The following is a 21,736-nucleotide window of genomic DNA, read 5'->3' as shown; positions in this document are numbered from 1 at the left end:
TACAATGTTTTATGAGAGTGACATGTCTGTTTCTTTTGTGGTCTGAGAGTTTCTAGGTGTGATTTTTGTTCTAACTACCTTGCATAATGTCTGATGCTCCACAGACACTAAGAGGATGTTTATTAGATGAGATGACATGGTCCTACTCTATGGAAAAAGCTATCAGATGCCAAAAATTCTCAAACATAATGATTTCATCAATAACATTTATTTAGTATTTGATACCAATAGTATTATCTTAGTCCAAGCCTCTTGGAGTTAAACAATAGCCACAATCAGAGATCCTCCTAAACATTTGTGTCCTTGAATGAAATTTACTGCCAGAAATCAACCTTCTTCATATGATTCAAATAAAATTCTTAGGAGCTCCTATATCCAGTTTTATACCTCCAACAGGACCAGAGAGAGACCCTATAAATTCATATTTTTTCTATCATAAATGATTAGCCAAAGTACCTACTGTTCACCTGGAATAACATAGCTCTTATTTGAACTTCTGTTAAACGTGGGCACCTACACTGTTGCCTGGTTTCCTCCTTTCAGTTGTCTGATGGGATAAAATATTCTATGATCTATGCTCTGGTCATGATGCTTAGATGCTTAAGTGTCTCCCTCTCTAGCCTGCTCATTCCTCTTTATTAAAGAAAACTGCCTTTAGCCCGACTGCTGAAAAAGTTGATGGTTAGGAGTCTTCACTAATGAATTAGCTACTCATCCCTCAATAATCATTTCAACTAATGTCTACCCATGAGAGTGACTAGGGTTTTTTTAATCTGATGACATCCTCTAGCTGACAGGAGAATTCTTGATGGTCTAAGCATGTGCATGGCTCTGTTCTTTTGCTAGTTAACTGTCTGTGACTTTCACTGTTTAATTTGGATATACTTGAGCAATTTCCTTCAATTCAAAAAGCACTGATACATTTTTCTATAACTTTGATGAATTCCTCTTATTTACTTGTGTGATAGACTCCATGCTGGTTTTATATGTCTTTCTCTGGTCCCCAAGATTTTGTTTAAAGGCTGTCCTCAGGAGTTGTGGATAGGGGATGCTTTATTTTTTGGTCCTTACTAAGAACCCCAGAGGATTCGGGTCCTCTTGCTGTTACTCACTGGGGCTCCCAACCTTCTTCTCTTCATTCATTCCCCTTGTTGGTCCCCAGTCAGCCTTAACTTTGTACCCTGATAGTCATTTGGCAATGTTGGGAAGCATTCTTGATTGATTGAGGCAATTTTTATTATCTAATTGGAAGAGACCAAGATGCAACCAAACACCCTACAATGTCCAAGACAATACCCTACAGCAAAAACCTATCATGTTTCAAATGTGTACAGGTCCAAGGTTGACGAACAATGATTTACAATGACTATTCCCTACACTAACAGATTGTCTTAAATATTTACTTTATCAAAAATTGAAATCAAGACAGAAAAACTTATCTGAGTAGCATACCTGCCTTTATCTACTCACAGTATGATTGTTTTATTCTTTTAGATAAATTTCTTAAAGCTCTAGGTCCAGGAGTTCAGGAGAAAAGACTGAACAACAATTTTGCAACAGAAATTTATTGATACATTTGCAATTATTTGATAAATTTGCAACATTAGGTACAACACATGGTTACATCCAGTATTTGTGCTTTGGAGGGTAAGTAAACATTTATTGGAGCACAACAAGAATTTACACACAATATTTTAGGATTCTTTGAACAATAAAAATATCATTTCCCATGTATTAGCACAGAGAAGCACAGTTCAGTTTGAGATGATAGCTGGGTTTCAAAACCTGGTTATGCATCAGATCAAACATACACCTAAACCTGGACCATCTGCATGATAAATGCCCACTGAGGTCTGAAAAAAGATTCCTGCCATGGGGACGAGGGAGGGCTATGGCTTTTCAGCAAGCTTTCTTGGATTCTTAGGATGCAATTGATAGGGCAGAAAGGTTAACATGGGACTGACTCACATTTAAAGGTATTCTGTAAGCTTTAAAAATAGAGTAAAAGCATACTCTTTTAGAAGATATATACTAACCATCTTTCTGATTGAGAAAATAAAAATGAGTGTAGTATATTTAGTTGGAAAGGGAAGAAAACCTTTAGGGTCCTATGGATACTTTGTGTTTTCAAAGAAGTATATCTCTGCTATGAAATTTTAAAACATGTGACAAATGCTTCTATTTGTCTAATTTAGTGTCAATATCACCCAGCCTGGAAGTCTGCATTCCTGACTGGCCCTGCTAAGCACAAGGCCATTACCCTGCATCTATCATTGCAAATGTCTTTGGAGAAGCATGTCAGTTATACAGATGGTAACACATTCACCCTACAATCAGCCAACAAGCTTCATGATACTCTACAACTTGAGACAACAATCTCTTCATGGTTTATGAAGCTCCAAGACAACTCAATATATTATTTAGATATAGTCTCTTCATAATTTACAATAAAACAAAATGTTTTTTCTCATATAACTCAATACACAAGCTTACTTTATCTCAAAAGACTATTATTTATTTTATTGTTTACTTTTAAAATCTTGTCTTTAGGCAAGAATTCCATAATGATTTTTACTCAAGTCATAAATGTAGTGATAGAAAGAAGGCGACCTTGAGCTTGAATGACAGTAGTCTTCTGAGGAGCTCAGGGGTGATTGGGAGGAGGGGCAATACTTATCAGCCACTGCAATGAAATGAAATGAAATCACTTCCCATGGATGCTGCTAACACTGTTGCAAGAATGTTAGTACTCACTGATACTCATCTGAGAATTGAAATCTTTTATATAAAGGCATGGAAAATTGCAACTATATCCCAAGTATTTCCTGGGGTGAACAACCCATGTACCTGCTAAGCAAAGTGCAATGAAGGTTTTAGAATAATTTGTAGAATTTTTTGTGATCCAATGACTTTGTTTCTTTTTGATTCACATAGCTGGAGACATTACAGATCACTCTATATTGTAACATATATGCGGGTGTAGCTTTTCTAGAGAAGGGACTTGTTATAGACTTTCCTATTTGGGCCCCACTAAAGTATCTCTCTTTGAAACCATTCTCATTCAAGCTCTTTTGGACAAGCCTGTGGTGAAATTGTTTGGCACAGACTTGTATTTCACATTCTCTCGGACTTATTCCTTGTCCATGGTTGTGGAGCAGGCTTTTAAATAGTTCTGTTAATGGGATGCAGTGTATTGAGAAAGTTCAGAGCATTTAGCGCAAACCACTGTAACCTAAGCTGGGCTAGAGGAAGGAAAGTCTTTGCGGGGTGTAGCTGACTTATCCTAGTTCCAGGAGCCAGTCAAAGAGACTCGGGGTCCCCTCTTTCTTCTCCGCGTGCATTTTGCAGTACTGGACAACTGCATGAAATATATCCCCCACCTTCCAGGACTTCTGATGAACAAGCTTCACAACTTCTAGAAACTAAAAGAAGACACAGAGTTAGGACTCACATATTGTACTGTCCTGACCAGCATCTCATGGTGCAAACCTTCCAAAGACTGGGGCTCCGAGTCTGTGTTTCAGCATCTTTACTCTCAGCGGACATTTTCAAAGATAGTTTGTTTCCCTTTTAGACATTTCAGATAATGAATTCCTCCCAATTTGCAGTTCTATTCATAGTGGAGGACTGGGCAGAACAAGGACAATTCCTCTAAGAGGCAATATTTTAGGTAGCTAGTGTTTTTTCAGGTTCAGTATTTTTTTTTTAAATCTGGGTTAGACTTTTTGCATCAGCAAATATGTGCATTAAGGAAAATAAATTGAGTACCAAATTTCTGGTTCACCCAATGCTTCCACATTCAATAATGATAGACACCTTTCCCTCCCCATGCTAAGATTAATCATCAAGATGTTTCTCTATAGCAATAGTTACAGGAAAACAAGGACACTTCATAGATTTGTCACATAGTATTAGTACCAGTTTCAGTTGGTCATAACAGAAAATTCTAGAATGTAAATGAATGAGGGGCTTAGGATTTTCTCTGATAGAGTCTAAATAATCAATCTTCATAGGCTGGAAAATGAAATACTTTAAATATCTGGAAACAAATACTGTCAAAGAGTCTTAGGTTCTTGAAAAAGGAGGCAGATGTTCATTGTATTATGGCTATTTCTCTCCCTAGAGTAGGGCACTATCTCGGTCATGGTTTTCTACCCTTTGCCTGTAGTAAAGAGAGAATCAATTAATATTTGCTGAATGACAGATAGTATATTAGGCCAAATGGAGTCAAATACATTGCAACTTCTCAAGAAATATGGGTAGACATCAAATATCATTGAGGATAAGCCCACTACTGAAAGGATTCTTTTGTTTTAGGTAGCATATTTGTATACATATAATTCAAAAACCAAACATGCAAACCTATGTAATGGATGCTCAATAATTCTCTACTGAAATGAAACTTTATGAAGATGGTTGGAGGTCATGGATTTTGGAGTGGGAGATGACAGCCACAAGTTTCTACAAAGAAGATGGCCACAGGGCTTCTCTTCCCTCACATAGTAACTGAGAGCAGTGCTCATGTCACTGAGGTGGGATGTTCATGACCTCATCCCATTACTCACGACAACAGCAATGGGAGTCCAGCTTATTTGGCTGCATGAGTCTTTGCTGTACTTTTAGAGAAATCACTAGTTGTCTGGGATGCCACTCCATCCTGTTGGGTTTCTTCTCTGCCTGATGCTGACCCTTGGGGACAGATGTGAACCCTTCATAGGAAGGCTTTGTTTACAATGCAGATGCCCTGAGAAATGAATGGTGGAAGGGAGGTGGCTGGTTGATGGAGACCCGGGAGAATGGCTTTGAGAGCTGTTACTTACATCTTAGTGTGTATATCAGCTCCAGTCGTGTTTTGAATGGAACAAGAGTGCAAACAGGAGGCTTTAGAGAATTAATGTGAGTAAAGGGGGTGAAGGAGGCTAGGGAATCCATATATTTCAATTAATTAAGCTTCCTTAGCTCTTACTGGAAATCTGAGGGACGGACAGATGTCTAAGCCTGGACATTAAGCTTCTGAGAAGTCTCTGAGAGATGCTGACATAAGCCATTGTCTTCTTGCTCAGGATTTCCCTGAAGGATCACACAAAACCTTTGGCCAAGATTGTTTATTAAGGGTACATCTTTTTTCTTCACACATTATGTCAAGTCAGAAAAAAGCCAACATACATTGAATTTGGCACAGCTCCTTTCTGTAAACCTCAGTTTACTCTGTCACTACCCTCCCACTTATGTCTCCGAATCACAGCATAAGGGAGGACTCTGAGGAATATACTCTTTGCAGAAGCCTCTATGCCTCAAATCTTCCTAGAAGTCAGATTTCAGCTCCTTTCCATCTACCATGACCTTAGAAAAAGGAACTTTCATAGTGGTGAGAACCAAAAAATGCCAAGGAATGACCTGACATGGTTAAAGTGTACCAGAGTTAGGCTACTCAGCTAGTAGTTGAGTAATGGCCATTAGCTAGAATGTGTCTGCTGATTTCTAAGGTCAGTTTGGATCCCATTAGACCTCTTTGGTTGTTTTGCTTTCAGTGTTTGCTTTTGTTTCTGAGACAGGATCTTCTTATGGAGCCCTGGCTATCCTAGAATTTGCTTATGCAGGCCAGGATGACCTCATATTGATAGTGGTCCTCTTGGTTTCAGCCTTCCGGGTACAAGGATCATAAAAGTGTGCCAGCATGCTTCTTCACTAGGCATCTCTAGAAAGATGATCTGATCCTACTAATGCAGCACCTGATCGAGTCCTGAAGCCTTGAAACATGTGTGGAGCTGATGAGCATGAATGTCTTGTGTTTCCTCCATAAAAAATAGTAAACGTGTATCAAGGTTGTGAATAGACAGAGAGGGCGTTTCTATCCTAGTATTGCAGGTTCTCCCGCCCCCACCCCATGGAACTTAGGATATAATTCAGGATGCTGCGCGTGCTAGTTAAGAGCTCTCCCATAAGCTGTATCTTCAACCGTCTTTCAATTTTGTGTTTTGAGACAAGGACTTACTAAATTGCTCAAGGTCACCATGAACTCTTCGACCCAGGCTGAACTTGAATTTGTAGTTCTCATGGCTTAGACTCCCCAGTGGCTGGCATTTATGAGCTAGCCCCATCAGGTCCAGTTTATTGTTCTGTTTTTAGGACTACATTCTACTTAGTAATTGACCCTAGAGCTTTCATTAAGCCTCCTCATGCTATGGTCATGATCGGCTTTAGTATATCGGGGATTTGGACTTTTAGCCTGCTCCACTAACAAATAAACATTTCTGTACTGAATCAGCAATAATTTGGTTCTTTTCCTGTAGACTATGGAAGACTTTAGACTTTTTTTTTTTCTTTTTTTTTCCAGAAGCTGTGTCTTAGGAAACTCGAGAGCATCTGCATTCTGTGACAGTTTATCACGAGCAGACACACCTGGAGAAAAGCACCACAGTCCAGAACAGACCTTCGTAGTCCCAGGTACATTCTGTAGATTCGATTGTTTACAGTCCATGGTAGAATTACAGGATTTTTTTTTAAAGATACCTTCAATGCACTGTCTTTTATTCCAAGACACAAATTAGATTTTATTAAGCAAGAGTGAGTCGACCCCTACTTTGTCCCTGAGGTTATGACCTGTAAAACACGAGTCTTAAGTTGGGCTGGATCCTGGAATTCTAGACTTTCACCAGGACCTGGGATTTGGGTTTTACCTCCAGTGGAAATTCTGAACTAACAGGTAAGGCTCTGGGTTTGCAAGACTTTCTGGGGTGACCCTAACACTCCTCTATTGGATATTTCTGATGAAAGGATTAACGCAAGAAAGTCTATTCTGTTTGCTAATTAAAACCCTTAGGATCTAACTTGTACACCATTTTCTTTTCTTTGTTATTCCTTTGCTTACAACTGATACTTTAACTAGAGTTTGTTCCTGTGTTTTTTCAGAAGTCAGGATCATCAGTCTTTCCTCTTGTTCTCTCTCCACAGCTTTCATCGTAGAATAGAATAAGAAATTAGAGGGGACGCCCTTTCTGCTCTGACTCTCCCTCCATTGGAAGGCAAGGGTCTATCTATTTCCTCTTTCTTAATGATCCTTTTTGCATACTACTTCCAAAAAAAGGACACGATTCTCACTGCAGGTTTAAAGATGAGCAGTATGCCATGTTTACTACATGCCAGGCCATGGCTTAGCTCAGATTTCAGAAGCTCACTGAGTTTTTACAGAAAACAAAGCTGAAAAGCAAACTCCCAAATAAAAAACCCCAATAAACCCTGACAAGTAGCTCGTTTAAAAATGTTTTTAATAATTATGGTAATGACAGTTTATTTATTATTTATTGTTATTTTGGTCAGCTAACTGAATTAAATTGATCTGATTCCAAGGTTGTAGAGACCTAAGTTTGTGAACTGTTTTAGGTTATGAGGTGTCAGAGGTATCAGGAGTGTTCCCCTGAAAAGTTCCTAGGCGTTAGTGGTTTTTTTAATGACTAGAAGGAACATAGGGATTTGAGTTGTGAATGTGTCTTCCAGCTGATTCTGTTTTGTTCCCCTTTATCTCATGGGTATGGTTTAGATAGCAACTTTGCAGATGCACTTTGGTTTGCTTATTTAGAATCAACTTTGCGCTATCTCCATGTGGCTGTTTAAACACTGTGACCTCTCCGTGTGCTCTAGAGACAGATGGTGTTTCTTCCTGAACTGAAATGCAAGCTCCAAGATACTAGGAGCACTGTTTTCTTTTGTAGCCTGGGATGTGGAGCTTAGAACAGAACCCAGCTTGGTGAGGTTACTCTAGGAATGTTTGATGGATGATTTTGAATGTATGACCTTCAAGGACAATGCAACCTTCTAATGATTAAATAAAATACAAATGAAGGGGGAAGGCTGGGAAATAAAGGCACCATGAGTCACTAGAACCTACAATACACACTGGGCATCTGGAGTACTTGGAATTTGCCTTTTGTGGGATTCAGTTTTTATTGTCCTTAAGTGTCTTTCAGATTCAAGGCCAAGTTTTCAAGGCATCTTGGGAAAGATGAGTTGCTCTAGTGTTCATGCTGGTCTCCTCCCCTTTACTACATGCCTCTGTTTTTACAAAGCTGGAAGTTTACTAAGCTGAGACCATTATAAATAGATGCATATTTGCTGTGGAACAATGGTTTTTTTATCCTGTCACTTGTATTATTTTTAATAAAATGTTGATTGACCAGTAGCCAGGCAGGAAGCATAGGTGGGGCAACCAGACAGGAAGTAGAGGCAGGGCCACGAGAATTCTGGAAAGAGGGAAGTTTAAGTCTGCAGTTGTTACCCAGACACAGAGGACACAAGATGTGGCTGCCTCGTCGATAAAGGTACAAAGCCACGTGGCTAACTCAGACAAGAATTATAGGCTAATGTAAGTTATAAGAATTAGTTAATAAGAAGCCTGAGCTAATCGAACAATAAGTTTATAACTAATCAGTCTATATTAGTTATAGTGTGATTCTTTGGGACTTAACTGCTGCAGGACTGGGCAGGACAGAAAACTTTGGTCAACACATATTGACTATATTAATTGTTGAGAAAATTAAATCATGATTCCCAGAAATAAAGGTCAGGATTTTGGGCTGAGGATGTAGTTCAGTTGTTAGAGTGTTTACCTAACAACATACATGAAACCCGGGATTCAATTCCCAGAACAACACAAATCAGAACATGAGAGATTGAGGCATGAAGGTCAGACATTCAGTTGCTTCTGGAGAGGTGGACCAGCAGTTAAGAGCACATACTGCTCTTGTAGAAGACCCAAGTTCTATAACTAGCACCCAGATTGGACAGCTCACAAAAGTCTGTAACTCCAGGGGGTCAGATACTCTCTTCTGACCTTCAGGGACACTTGAATTCCCATGCATATGTAACCACACCCCTCCTCAATATTCTCACACAACTAAAAATAAAATAGGTTCAAGGTCATCACCTACTTCACAGAGAATCCAAGGTCACTTTGGATGAGACAACACCTTGTCTCAAACAAACAGAAAACAACAACAAAAAGATGTAGGGTATTTGTTTGTGGATGTCCATGGTATTCAGTGACAGTAGGAAGATGCCATCCTCTGAACTTAGAATTTCTTTTCTCTGAGAAAATGAGGAAGTAAAGAAATGTTGCTGATTTTGCACGCTCTCTACTGCTCTCTTTCCCACACTCTTAAAAATGACTACTCAATTACCTGGCTAATTACAAACAAATAGAATTGAGCCTCAGACCTGGTTAGTGAAGAAAGAACATCTAAGTGTTATGTAAGTTTTCTTTATTTAACCAATCCAGTCATAGATAACCAAGGACGATGTCCATTTATATCAAAGTTATTCTGTGCAGAGAGCCTTCATTGACTCTGAACAAAACCTGGAAATTTGAGTCCTTCAGACTGCATCATTAAGATTTGAGTCCCTTAAGCTGGTTGACATGCATGCATGAAAGATCATCCAGTGTTTTTCCTGATAACAGGAGAGAAAGCTCTATCTTCTCAGAAACATAAACAAAGGCAGGCTTTCACTTTAAAATTGAAAACCTGGTAGCTGTAAACAAATACCAAGTTAGCATTTAGTTTACATATTACGTATTCATTACATATTTACATGTACATCCCTGCTCTTTCAATAATGAGAATTTATTAGATATACATGCATGAAAAATGACTGCCCCTGTAAGGAGTTAGATTAAATTAAAATCTGTTTAACATACCACCTAAAAATGCACCAGGTCATGCTTTTGTTCAGGTAATTGCTGGAGATACAAAAGCAAACCTTTATGTGTGATGTGGGATTCCCCTCTGCATGCTGTGAATATGTTTTATTACCATTGGTTAATAAAGAAGTGCTTTGACTTATGGCAGGGAAAAATATAGCAACGGGAAATCTAAGCACAGATAGAGGAGGAAAGAAGGCAGAGTCAGGGAGATGCCATGTAGCTGCCAAAGGAGAAAGACACCAGAACTTTACTGATAGGCACAGTCTCATGGTGATACACAGATTAATAGAAATGGGTTAATTTAAGATATAAGAGCTATCTAGGAATACACTTGAGCCATTGGCAAACAGTGTTTTAAATAATATAGTTTCTGTGTGATTATTTGTCATGGGATGGCTGGGAGTCTAAAGCACAGTCTCTATTTGCATATGTGAACCTGGAAGCATTGCCTTCCTGAGAACATTCTTGGTTCCCTCCCATAAGACTGAGCACAACATGGCAGAAGTCCAATGTGCTTGTGGATTATGCTCTTTTAGTCCATCCACTGTACTGGGCAGGCTAGGAGTGAAAGACTGAACTCGTGATCTCTGCATCACTTTGCCAACAAAGAAAGGACAGTTTACAAGGTTGCCTGCGTTGGGTGGACTTGAACCTAAAAAGAAGAAATTGCTGGTTGTAGAGGTGGAAGTAGGAGAGGGTGTCAGGAATGAGCTCTCCAGCAGCTGATCAGATTGTCTGGGTAGGATTACAGAGATTTTGAAACTGGTTTAATTTCCAAGTGAATGGGCAAGAAGTTGAGAGTTTTATCATAGGATGCTGGATTTGGGCCCTGAACACTGGAGAACAATTGCATATTAAAAAACAAAACAAAACTGAAAATTGAAACCCTTAATGCTATTTAACCAAGAGAGACACATTTTAATAAGGATTTACTCAAGAGTGTGTTTTCAACCAAAAATAGAGTTTAGGGATATAAAAAAGTAGTTTAAAAACCTGGAAAAAGCACTTGTCTGCTCAGTTCTGTTTCCCTTTATCGCCAACTATTTAAGAAACAGAAAGTCGCTGAAGCAGTGATATGAATGTGTCACCTCAGCTGGCGACTTGAAGTCTTCACAAGGTGTTTTCGGTTAAAAGAACTCAAGATTAAACGCTCCAAGTTCATATGGATTAAATGGACAATTAAATGGGTTTCCAGCTGAGATAAAAAGCACAAAACTGTATTGTTAGCCGACCCAGACACAGCACATGGTACCTTTTCAATTCTGCTTTCCTGAGATTTCTTAAAGTAGATGGTGGGGATCCCGAGCTCAGAGGCAGCAATCCACTGCAGAGTGGCTCGGAGTTCAGCATCAGGACACTCTGGTTCCAGGTCAAAGTTGATCACCAGAAGGCTCCTCTGGGGGCTGGCTGCTCTCCCTGGCAGACCAGAGGCATGTTCTGCACAGACACAACCACAACGTCACTCTGCTTTCCGAAGCGTCACTCCAGGCAATTGTGTGTCAAAAGGATGAGAACATGGCTTACCCTTGATGCTTTCTGATTGTTCTTTAATAATCTCCTTTTCTTCTACTAATTCACTTTGGGAGAAAACAACAGTATATGATTGGTAATGCTTTGGAAGGAGAAGCTGTAATGGAAGATGAGGTGATGGGTCTTTCTAGAAACTTCTGTAATGCATTCTTAGGGCTTTTACAGAACAAAGTAGAACCATGTGGGTGTTACAAACGACAGCTGGGACTGCCACCAGTGTTCCCTACCACCAAAGAGCAGTGTTCTGTATCTCGAATGGCATGCGTTAGGACAGTCAGTGGGGGAGAGTCTGAGGGTTACCTTTTTCATTTCTTTTCAACTCCCTTTCCATGAACCTCCGCAGGGTCAAACAGATAGAGCTTTGAAGTAACTGGCTGTAATTTAGAGACTTATCCTTTTGCCTTTTTCCTGTCTCTCAATGGACCACATTTTCATTTTTTGCCATAGTATGCTTCTGTATACTGTGACAATGATGTACATTTGAATTTTAAATTAGGGAAATAGTTTTTACAAGCATATTGTTCTGTGTGCTGGAATAAGGACAATCAACAAACTGGGAAACAGAGATAGAAACAGAATGTCTCAATAATAGAGTCATTACTCTTTTTCCATTTTTTTTTTTTTGGTAGAGGTAGAGCAGACTGGAGATGTTTTACAATTAGTGTCTCATAACTAAGCCAAGCCTCTCTTTATCCATTGTCATGTTTAATATTGGAGGTTTTCTGCATAGTGTGTACTTGTTATAGAGCCCTGTGTGTAGTGGGGAGACCCCGTAAAGTCTCCTGAAATAAGGCCACTTATCTCAGTAGCTGAAAAGAAGTGACCTTTTTGGAAAGCCTGAAGAAGTCATATATTTTTCTAGTTTCTAGAAATTTGGAATAAGATTTTTTTTTTTAAATGTGTCTTTTGGTGATAGATTTTCTTATATTCTCTGATGCTGCTAAAACCTGTCTCATGCATTCCATTCTATGGATAAGTTCCATTAGTGAGGTAAACTTCACTTTGTGTGTGTGTGCGTGAGAGAGAGAGAGAGAGAGAGAGAGAGAGAGAGAGAGAGAGAGAGAGAGAGAATAGCTATTCTTCCATTTATACCTAACTATTTCCAGGAATGTCAATTTTGTAAGGGCACAGAGCCACTGACCAATCTCTCTGCAAGCAGCATGAATGACCTTGCAAAGGACAGATGCAATTTCTGATATTATGCAATGATGGGCTTCTGGGTAGGGATGGAGGTGATCTTGACTTTCTCTCAATGCAAGCTTTTCCTGGAGTTACAGTTTCATATTAAAAAGAAAGATGGAGAACATGGTAAGCAAATGTTTCCCGGAAGAGAAAAATTAATCTGTCATAAAATAATTTTTGCTGAATTTGTTTTCAGTTCTCCTAAAAAAAAAAGAACATGTGCGTGTTTGTGTTTGCTTGTGAGTAATTAAAACAATAAAGGGTTGTGGCAACCTCCAGTTACCAAAGAACACACGCATTCATTGGTGAATAAAGTGTGAATCTGTAGCTAGCCAGAGGGAAATACGTTAGGAATCAGCATTAGGGCAATGCGGTTTTATCAGTCCTGAATACCCAAATTATATTCTAAGTCATCATGACCAAAAATTAGCATAAAACTGAGTTAATTTTCCAGAATAATCACAAATTCAAGCAGTAGTTATGACTTCAGGTTGCCCTCCTGGTCTGCATCATTTCATGTAGTCTTATTCATCTCCAAACACTTCTCTGAGAGAGCAGAGTTACTACATCTCTCTCATGGCAACCATTGGCATTAGATACATTCCATATCATTAATCCCCCGTTGTCCACAAGCAAAAGAAAAGCCACTCATAACCAAGGTTACTGAAATGACTGTTTTCTAGCAAAGGTTACTGAATAGTCTTCTGAGGGAGGCATGGCACAATTTGAATGGATTTTTTTGCTTGTTGTTTCTGTAAATCAAAATAGGTAAGATGATATATCTTTCTGATTATGTCGGTAACCTTTATCTGCAATGGCTATTTTTTAAGAGACATGTTTGAAACCAATAAAGCAGACAGTGATGGGGTTGGGGCCTATTCTAGGTCTCAGTCCTCCAGCGACATGGAACCACAGAGGCACAGACATAATGAGTTGGTGGCTGGGCACAACCTTCATGACCACGATGGATTGCCAGATGGAATTGGAGTGGTGCTGCCAGTCACTGAATCACATGGCTACTTACTTAATCATGGGAGAAGATGGTATGCTTTCCTGATAAATGTCCAGGTCCATAATGCCAAGACTGCTAGTGGCACTACTGTTGCCATTGCTGACAAAGCAAAAGTTTACATATTAATGCCTGTCGCCACCCTTGGCCACACTGATGTTCCATTGCAGAAAGGGGCCCTTCATTGTTCTTGAGGGTGCAATTGATTTGTGTCTGACCTTCTACATTGGTATCGATGTTTGAATAAATTAAAGAAAGATGTAAGGTAGAAGCCAAATGTGCTTATGATAGTAATATTGATAGTGACTTATAATTTCTGTAGTGATAAAGAAAGAGGGTATTCATCAAGAAGACAATAAGATTGGGCATTCTTATTCAGTTGAATATACTTCTGAAAATTTGGCTATTAAAAACACCCTGATGCTTATCTGTCTTCTCCTTGTATCTAGAAAGAAGGCAAGAAGCCACAGTCTCCCTTTGTTATATGGAGGATATTTTTCTTAGGGTATTTTATAGGATTTCATAGAACATACATTTGATTTCTTGTTTCCCCCGAGGAATATAGAATTTACATACAAAGTTGAGTAAGGTTTTTGCACCTCAACAATGAGTAAATGAGTAACATGTGACATCTGTGTCTCAGAGAAGAATATCACATATAATATCACTATTATAAGTTGCATAATCAACATATGGTTTACTTAGGAGCCTGGAATAAACTCTCTGAAATGTAGTACCATTGAGACAATTTTTAGTACTTGCAAAATAGAACCTATCCAATTTTTACCAAACTCACTGAATCTCCTCACACATTCTGTATTTTCCAGAAACATCTTTCCCAAGCCAGGTTTTGCAGTAGTAACTTCTAGTGTGTCATGTAATGCAGCTTTGTTCTTTCAGGAATTATATGAGTCACCAAGAAGGCTCTCTCCACCTGAACGCTCTTGTCTGGAGTTTTCGGCAAAACTAAAGGAGAAAGTTACAGCCTCAAATCTGTCAGTCAGTGTCCAAAGATTGAAGTTATCATTTTTTAAATCTGTTTTCCAACATTTTGTGGAAACATTTGAAGTTTGAGACCACTTCCTTAATGTAAAATATTCCTAAATCTTAGGTTGTACTGCCCTGCCAGAACTTGGAAGATCCTTTATCTATACCCAGGTGTTTCAATCTCACTTGGCAGCAGGCCTCTTTGGACAGACTGTGATCTAAATGGGGTCAAAAGACTTTGGACACCAAAGATCACTTTAGCAGTTACAGCCAGATGCTCCTTTCTAGCTTTTCCAGAAGCCATACAGAGGGCAGCGAAGATAAGGGAAGGGATTGGTCAGAGAGAACCCCACCACACAGTGTGGAGACACTTGGCTTTGTGTAAACCCAACCTATGTTGCATCTGAAATATGAATAAATCAGAAAGACAGCTCAACTTGATAAACTGTAACACCAGCTTCCATTAAAACAAACACACAGTTTTTAGCACTGAATGTACTTGCTGTGACTTTTGAGAAAGAGAACACAGTTAACTTTTAAACGTAGCCAAGGTAACTCAAGCCTCAACTGTAACTAGATATTAAGATAGTTTATTTTTTCCCCCAAATCATGATAGGACAAAACTTGGTCAACTTGGGGACTTTCCTCTCTTCTCTCCTCTCTCTCCTCTCTCTCTCTCTCTCTCTCTCTCTCTCTCTCTCTCTCTCTCTCTCTCTCTCTCTCTCTCTCTCTCTCTCTCTCTCTCTCTCTTGCTTTTCTATTAAGGATACCTAGCACTGAACTATAAGAAACATTTTTGGAATCTTGATTGAGGCTGACTTATTAGGAAGTCAAGACAAGGAGGAAGAAGTACCTCATGGACCGCTCACTGAGCTGCAGAAAGCTACTTGTGTCGTCTGGGTTGTCGTCCTCATTGGCCAGCTGGGACCAGCTGCCTGTACTCTCCTCACTGCTGCTCGGAGGGTTGGGGGATTCTTCCGGGGGTCTGGCTTCTTTCAAGACTTCTGCTTCTGATTCCTCTCTGTTCTTGAGGCTGTCACTGCAGACATCAAGATAATATTATCAAGAGAGGAGGTGCAACATGGAGCTGTTCTCAGAGTCCACACTGGGCTCATGTGAGCCTACATCTCCACACACCAGGCATGGTGTTGGATCTAGTGGAATCTTACTGTTAGTGGTTGCTCCCTTTGAAGCTGGGTACCACCTTTTCTTCTCGAAACTAAACTCCATTGGCTTTCTTGTATCTTCCATTTATCACTGTTTACCAGCTTTATTTATTTTTAAAGTAGGTTGAAAGGAATCATTAAGGTATAGTGGTGTTTATCATATTTATTTATGTGTGTGTGGCAGGGTTGGGGGTGATGGTACACACATGCCAAGGGACCTGAGGAGGTCAGAGGAAAACTTGAGGGAGTTGGGTTTTGCCTTCTGCTTTATGTGCTCAGGCCTGGTAGCAAGTGCCCTCTGACAACACTGGGGACAGGGATGGTGTCGTGGTATGTCTGTCTTTAGTGTGTCCTCCCCTTAAGAAGACTGGCTGGCCGGGGACTGAAAAAGCATGGGACAAAACCGGTCTCGCTGAACATAATGGACAATGAGGACTACTGAGAACTGAAGAACAATGGCAATGGGTTCTTGATCCTATTGCACGTAATGGCTTTGTGGGAGCCCAGGTAGTTTGGATGCTCACCTTAATAGACCTGGATGGAGGTGGGTGGTCCTTGGACCTCCCACAGGGCAGAGAAACCTGCTTGCTCTTTGGGCTGAGGAGGAAGGAAGACTTGATTGGGGGAGGGGGAGGGAATGGGAGGTGGTGGCGGGGAAGAGGCAGAAATCTTTAATAATTAAATAAATTAATTAATAAAAAAAATTAATAAAAAAAAAAGAAGACTGGCTTTCCTTACCACAATATTGAAATTTGAACAGGGTAAAAGAGAATGAATGATGTGGTCAAGGATATGGTGTTTAGTTCCAAAAAAAAAAAAAAAAAAAAAAAAAAATTTAGGAATGAACTAAATACAGCAACAGAGGAGAGGTTCTGGCCTCTTTTATTCACCCAGTTGAAAAGCAATTTTGGGCCCAATTCCTTATTATACTATAGAAAAACTCACTGCAGGATATTTCTTGCTAAAAAGGGAGCTGAGCCCTAGCGTCTGACATGGAATATCCAGGTTAACAAATAAGTCTGTCAGCACATTTTATCTCAATTTCATGCTCTATTTACAGCAAGCCTCACATCTGTGCCATAAAATGGGAATTCAGAACCAGTAATGATTTCCCAGAGTGCTACTCTTTGTTTGCTTTCGGGAGAAGCATAGAGCCTCACTTATTGATGGGTGAATGACACACAGAAGTGGGGCGCAGATGTATGTCATCCGGCAGCCCCCATTCTGACCCCTCCGTTCCCATGGGAGCTTTGGAGGACTGTGGCCATGTCAGAGTCAACTGTCCAATCTCTTTGTTGAAAACAAGCCGAGTGTTCTGATTTTTATCTCACACGCCTACGCACCATCTGTGTCACGGTCACGAGATTTCCTTAGGTCAGTTTTTCTTTTAACATAACCCGACTGTGTTTATTTTAAGCCATCATCATAAATGGAAAGTAGAAATCTCTCGGCACAGGTAGAAGGCAGCAGTTTAAACAAACAGCTGATGCCATGCAGTTATGACCATAGGAAACCCTTAGGAAGAAGAAATGAGAGCAGACATTTTTACTTCTCATATATTATATTTGAATGTTAAATGCATAAAGGTGCATATATTCACCAGTCTTTGAGGTAAAAACAGTATAAGATTTTTTTTTTTTATTAATTGTCTCCCTTGACTTTTTACAATCACTGAAACACAGGTCCATTTTGATGATTTACTCTCAGCTAATTTTTAAAAATTTAATTTGATACTCCTTTAAAAGATTTTGCTTGCATTTGTTTGTTTACTTTGTGTATGCTAGTGTGTGGGTGAGCCTGTGCCACAACGTGGGTGTGAAGGTCAGAGGACAGTCTACAAGAGTCGGTCTCCCTCTGCTGTGTCGGTCCTGGGAATCAAACTCAGGTTTGACCCACTGAACTCTTGCACTGGTCCTGATCGTTTTTAGTTTTTAACGATGGACTCTTAGTACACAGATAATAAACTGTTCTGATTTAAAAAAAGAAAATCAGAAACATTTTAAATTATAGACATTTTTCTTAAGAAGCGTTGCCATCATATCACAAATTTTAATAAGTTTTAATTTTAACAAATTTTAATAATTTTAATAAGTTTTCATTTGGAGTTTAACTCTCTTTGTAAGCAATAGATAATTTGTTAATTTCTAAATATAACGATGTCTAATTATTGTGGAAGATTTTGTATAAATCCTTTATCATTAACTTTAGAGTTAATTTAAGCATGATCAGAGAACATATTCCTTATGTTCTAAATTCTTTTAAATTTATTGACTTCCTTTTTAGCATATGATACATCATGAAAAATGTTTTAAGTACTTCTGAAAAAAATCTATACTTTGCTGTTGGGGTAGGCTGCTCTTTTTTAATTGCTTTTATTGAGCACTACATTCCTCCCTGCCTCTCCCCTCCTCTTCAATTCCTCTCCCAAGGTCCCCATGCTCCCAATTTACTCAGGTGATCTTGTCTTTTTCTACTTCCCATGTAGACTAGATCCATGTACGTCTCTCTTAGCGTCCTCATTGTTGTCTAGGTTCTCTGGGATTGTGATTTGTAGGCTGGTTTTCTTTGATTTATGTTTACAAACCACTGAATACATAATAATTGTACACATAATAATTGTCTTTCTGGGTCTGGGTTACCTCACTCAACATGAAGTTTTCCAGCTCCATCCATTTGCCTGCAAATTTCAAGATGTCATTATTTTTTTTTCTGCTGTGTGGTACTCCATTGAGTAAATGTACCACATTTTCCTTATCCATTCTTTGGTCAAGGGGCATTTAGGTTGTTTCCAGGTTCTTTTGGCTGTGACAAACCATGCTGCTATGAACGTAGGTGAGCACATGTCCTGTGGCACAATTGAGCATTCTTTGGAATATACCCCAAAGTGGAATTGCTGGGTAGGCTGTTCTTAAATTGTATAAACTAAGCTGATTGGAAGTGTTGCTTCTTTTAAAATCAATATTTTATTAAGTGTTTGAGAATTTCATACAATATATTTCAAATGTCTTTACCTTCCTCTTCCAATTTCACCCATTCCTCCCTCCCAATCTTTCCATTTCTCCTTCCCAACTTTGAGATGTCTTCCACTTTTTATCCCTTCTTTTCCCATGAGTCCAGGTTGTTGTCTAGCTGGTCTTGGGAGTGGTGACTGCCCTGGTGTGAGGCCAGTTTACTAAGGGTTGCATCAATAAAGAAATCCAGCACTTCCTCTCCCAGCAGCTCTTTAGCCAGTGGTGGGATTTCCCGTCTGCTTTCCCCTTTCTATGCTAGATTATGCCGTTATGGAGCAAGAGCTGGACTTGTGTTTGTTGTCCTATCTCTGAGTTCGTTGTTTGTGTGTGCCCTATTGTGTCTGGAAACATCCTTGCTGTTGCTGCTATTGTAAATATATACAGACATTTGTAGCATGTTTTTATATTTTGATTATTTCATGAATTACTAAGAGAAGAATGTTAAATATCCATTATGGTACTTTGTCTACTTCTCCTTCTAGCCTTTAAAATTACCATTTGATACTTTGTTACTTAGGTGGTTCTATATATAAGAGGACTGTATACTGGATGGATTGACCCCCATTAGTTTATAAATTATCTTTTAAAATTATATATTATATAAACTATATATATATATAATTTAACTTATAAAACATCATTATCCCCAGTAATGCTCTGTATACTGAGGGCTATTTGGCCCTTAAATTCTTTTATTTTCCATCCTTTTACTCTTGACCCATTTGCAACTTTATATTTCAGATCATTTCTTCCACAAAGCTTGTGTTAGGGTTTTGCTTTTTTATGCAAAAGTATAATCTCTGCCTTTTAACTGAAGTTAAAAGTGTTTAGATCATGGATACTTAATGTGACTATCAATAAGGCTGGATTTAAATAAAAAAGTCTTGTTTTCTATTTGTCCCATCTGTTCTTAGTTTCTTTTTAACCCTCACTCCAATTCTTCTTATTTAACTGAGAAAGTTTTAGACTTTTGTTTTTAATCTCCACTATTGATTTACAATTATAGTGCTTTGTTTCATATTTTTAGTAGTGATTGCAGAATTTTTGGCCCTTATATTCAGTGTATAGCTTATTGTCAGGTAACATTATAACAATGATGTTATGGAAGGCCTGTATACAACACACTTCTTCTATTTTCCCTCTCCTGTTCTTTATGCCACAAATGCCATATATTTTAGTTTTTCATTTGCCATAAAATAAATACTTTCTACTTAAAATAGCATGTTTTGAAGAAATGCAAAATAAGATGAGAAGACTGTGTTTTAAATTATCCTACCCTGTTGATCTTTGTGACTTTCTTCCTCCTTTACGTATATTCAAGTCACTGTAATATTCATTTTTATTATTCTACACACTTCTGCTTACACTTATTACATAGTGGTATATTCTCCTAGTGGTATATGCTCTGAGATTTTATTTGAACAAGATTTTTTTTGAGGTTTTATTTATTTAAATTTGTTCAGTATGTGTTTGCCATGGCATATATATAGAGGTCAGAGGACAACTTATGGGAGTTAGTCCTCTTATATTATGTGGGTCCAGAAAGTTAGATTCAAGTTGTCAAAGTTGGCATCCAGCACCTGTACCCACTGAGCCATATTGCTTTCCCCCAAATGTTTTTCATTTAATAAAAGCTAATACACTTTATTCTTTAGAATACTAAATACTTATTCTTATGTCTGTAGGCAGAGGCTGCTTATTTGTTTCCCTGCTGCCCTGACCTGAAATAATTGTACAGAAACTGTATTAATTATGATACTGTTTGGTCAATAGCTTAAGTTTGTTTTTAGCTAGCTCTTATTTCTTAAATTAACCTATTAATCTGTACATCACCATGAGGTCTTGGCCTACTGGCAAGTTTCTAGCAGGCTCCCACAGGTCTTTCTTCTTTGGCAGCTACATGGCATCTCCTTGACTCTGCTTACTCTTTCTATATATCTTTTCCAGTCTGCCTATATTCTGTTAAACCATTGGCGAAAAGCAGCTTCTTTATTAATCAATGGCAATAAAACATATTCATAGTATACAGAGGGGAATCCTACATTATCTCCCCTTTTCTGTCTAATTAAAAAGAAAGGTTTTTAACCTTAACATAACAAGATTACATACAACAAAATAGTTATCAGGCAGGAATTACAGATATAATATTTAGTCCATTTACATTTGGCAAATTAAGGAAAATACAATATCATTTATTTTATCTTTGTGAGTCTAAAGTTTTATATCTAATCTCTCTTTTATCATAACTAAGGAAAAATATAACTATCTGTCTTTCGACTCCATCAAAGACGCCACAGGGATATAATGTTACCTAAATAAACAGGAAATACATTGTATGCAACTTCCAAAACTCTAGAATTGACAGAGACATCTTGCTTCCTGGACAGTCACCCAAAGTTCTTCTGTAACATTGGGGTATCCAACTTCAGCCTACAGGCCCATAATGTCTAGCAAACTTTTTCATGAAGCAAGAAATCTGAAAGACTGTTTCACCTCTATTGGCAGTTTGTCAGGCACTTTCTTCTGTATCCTGTAGAATTTCTGGCAGGCTCTTTTATAAAGCAGGAACCCTGAGGGACCATCCCATCTTTTGGAATGTTCAGCAATCACTTTTCTGTGGGTCTTGCATGCCCAGTTCATCCAGCATACCATCAAGCAGTCCAGGCAAGAGCAGTTTCTTGCCCAAATGGCAAGCAAACTTTATAAGGAGCCTCTTAGATGCCCATCATTCTCTTGAAGTAATTGGTGCTTCCAGGAGCAGACACTGATCTATTCCTGATAGAATATTGGGTACTGAAGACACTCCACTTGGAGCTTGTTTTCTTCTTGTCAAACTGGCCTTTAAGCAAAGAATATCCTATGCCTTGACTACTGACAAAATGCATGGTATCCAGACAGTACAAGCAAGATACAAGAAAAAGACTGCCAAACCTTGCCAAGACAGGGTAAGATGCTTTTGAAAATTTTTCTGCCTCTGAAAATGGTCTGTCAGTTACTCTAAGGCTTAGGAAAAGTTGATTGCTCTAATGTTGCAAATGAGACTTTGGGTGATTACCCAGGTACCCAGTTGTCTATTTCATTTATTGGACATTTCTAAAGTTGCTTGATTGCACTTCCTGTTTACTCAAGTAGTATTATATCCCTTCTCAGGTCT

At 38.7% G+C, this 21,736-nt stretch overlaps 1 protein-coding gene across 3 annotated transcripts in view; it reads right to left on the bottom strand.

Annotated features, from left to right (window-relative positions):
• Positions 1–275: 275 nt before the first annotated feature.
• The window catches only part of Sphkap (SPHK1 interactor, AKAP domain containing), a 147,406-nt gene continuing 125,945 nt past the window's right edge, over positions 276–21,736 (bottom strand). For 2 of the 3 annotated variants that reach the window (XM_057755652.1, XM_057755658.1), the window contains 5 exons: positions 15,259–15,444; positions 13,434–13,520; positions 11,222–11,274; positions 10,950–11,134; positions 276–3,422 (listed from right to left, as the gene is read on the bottom strand). In XM_057755652.1, coding sequence (XP_057611635.1) covers positions 3,279–3,422; positions 10,950–11,134; positions 11,222–11,274; positions 13,434–13,520; positions 15,259–15,444 — 655 coding nt within the window. In that variant the 3' untranslated portion in view covers positions 276–3,278. The remainder of the gene's footprint in view (positions 3,423–10,949; positions 11,135–11,221; positions 11,275–13,433; positions 13,521–15,258; positions 15,445–21,736) is intronic. The other variant, XM_057755665.1, reaches the window with a different exon arrangement.

Source organism: Chionomys nivalis, chromosome 2 (genome assembly GCF_950005125.1).
Source record: "Chionomys nivalis chromosome 2, mChiNiv1.1, whole genome shotgun sequence".
NCBI classification, from domain to species: Eukaryota; Metazoa; Chordata; class Mammalia; order Rodentia; family Cricetidae; genus Chionomys; species Chionomys nivalis.
This window is presented reverse-complemented; position numbering and strand designations above follow the sequence as displayed.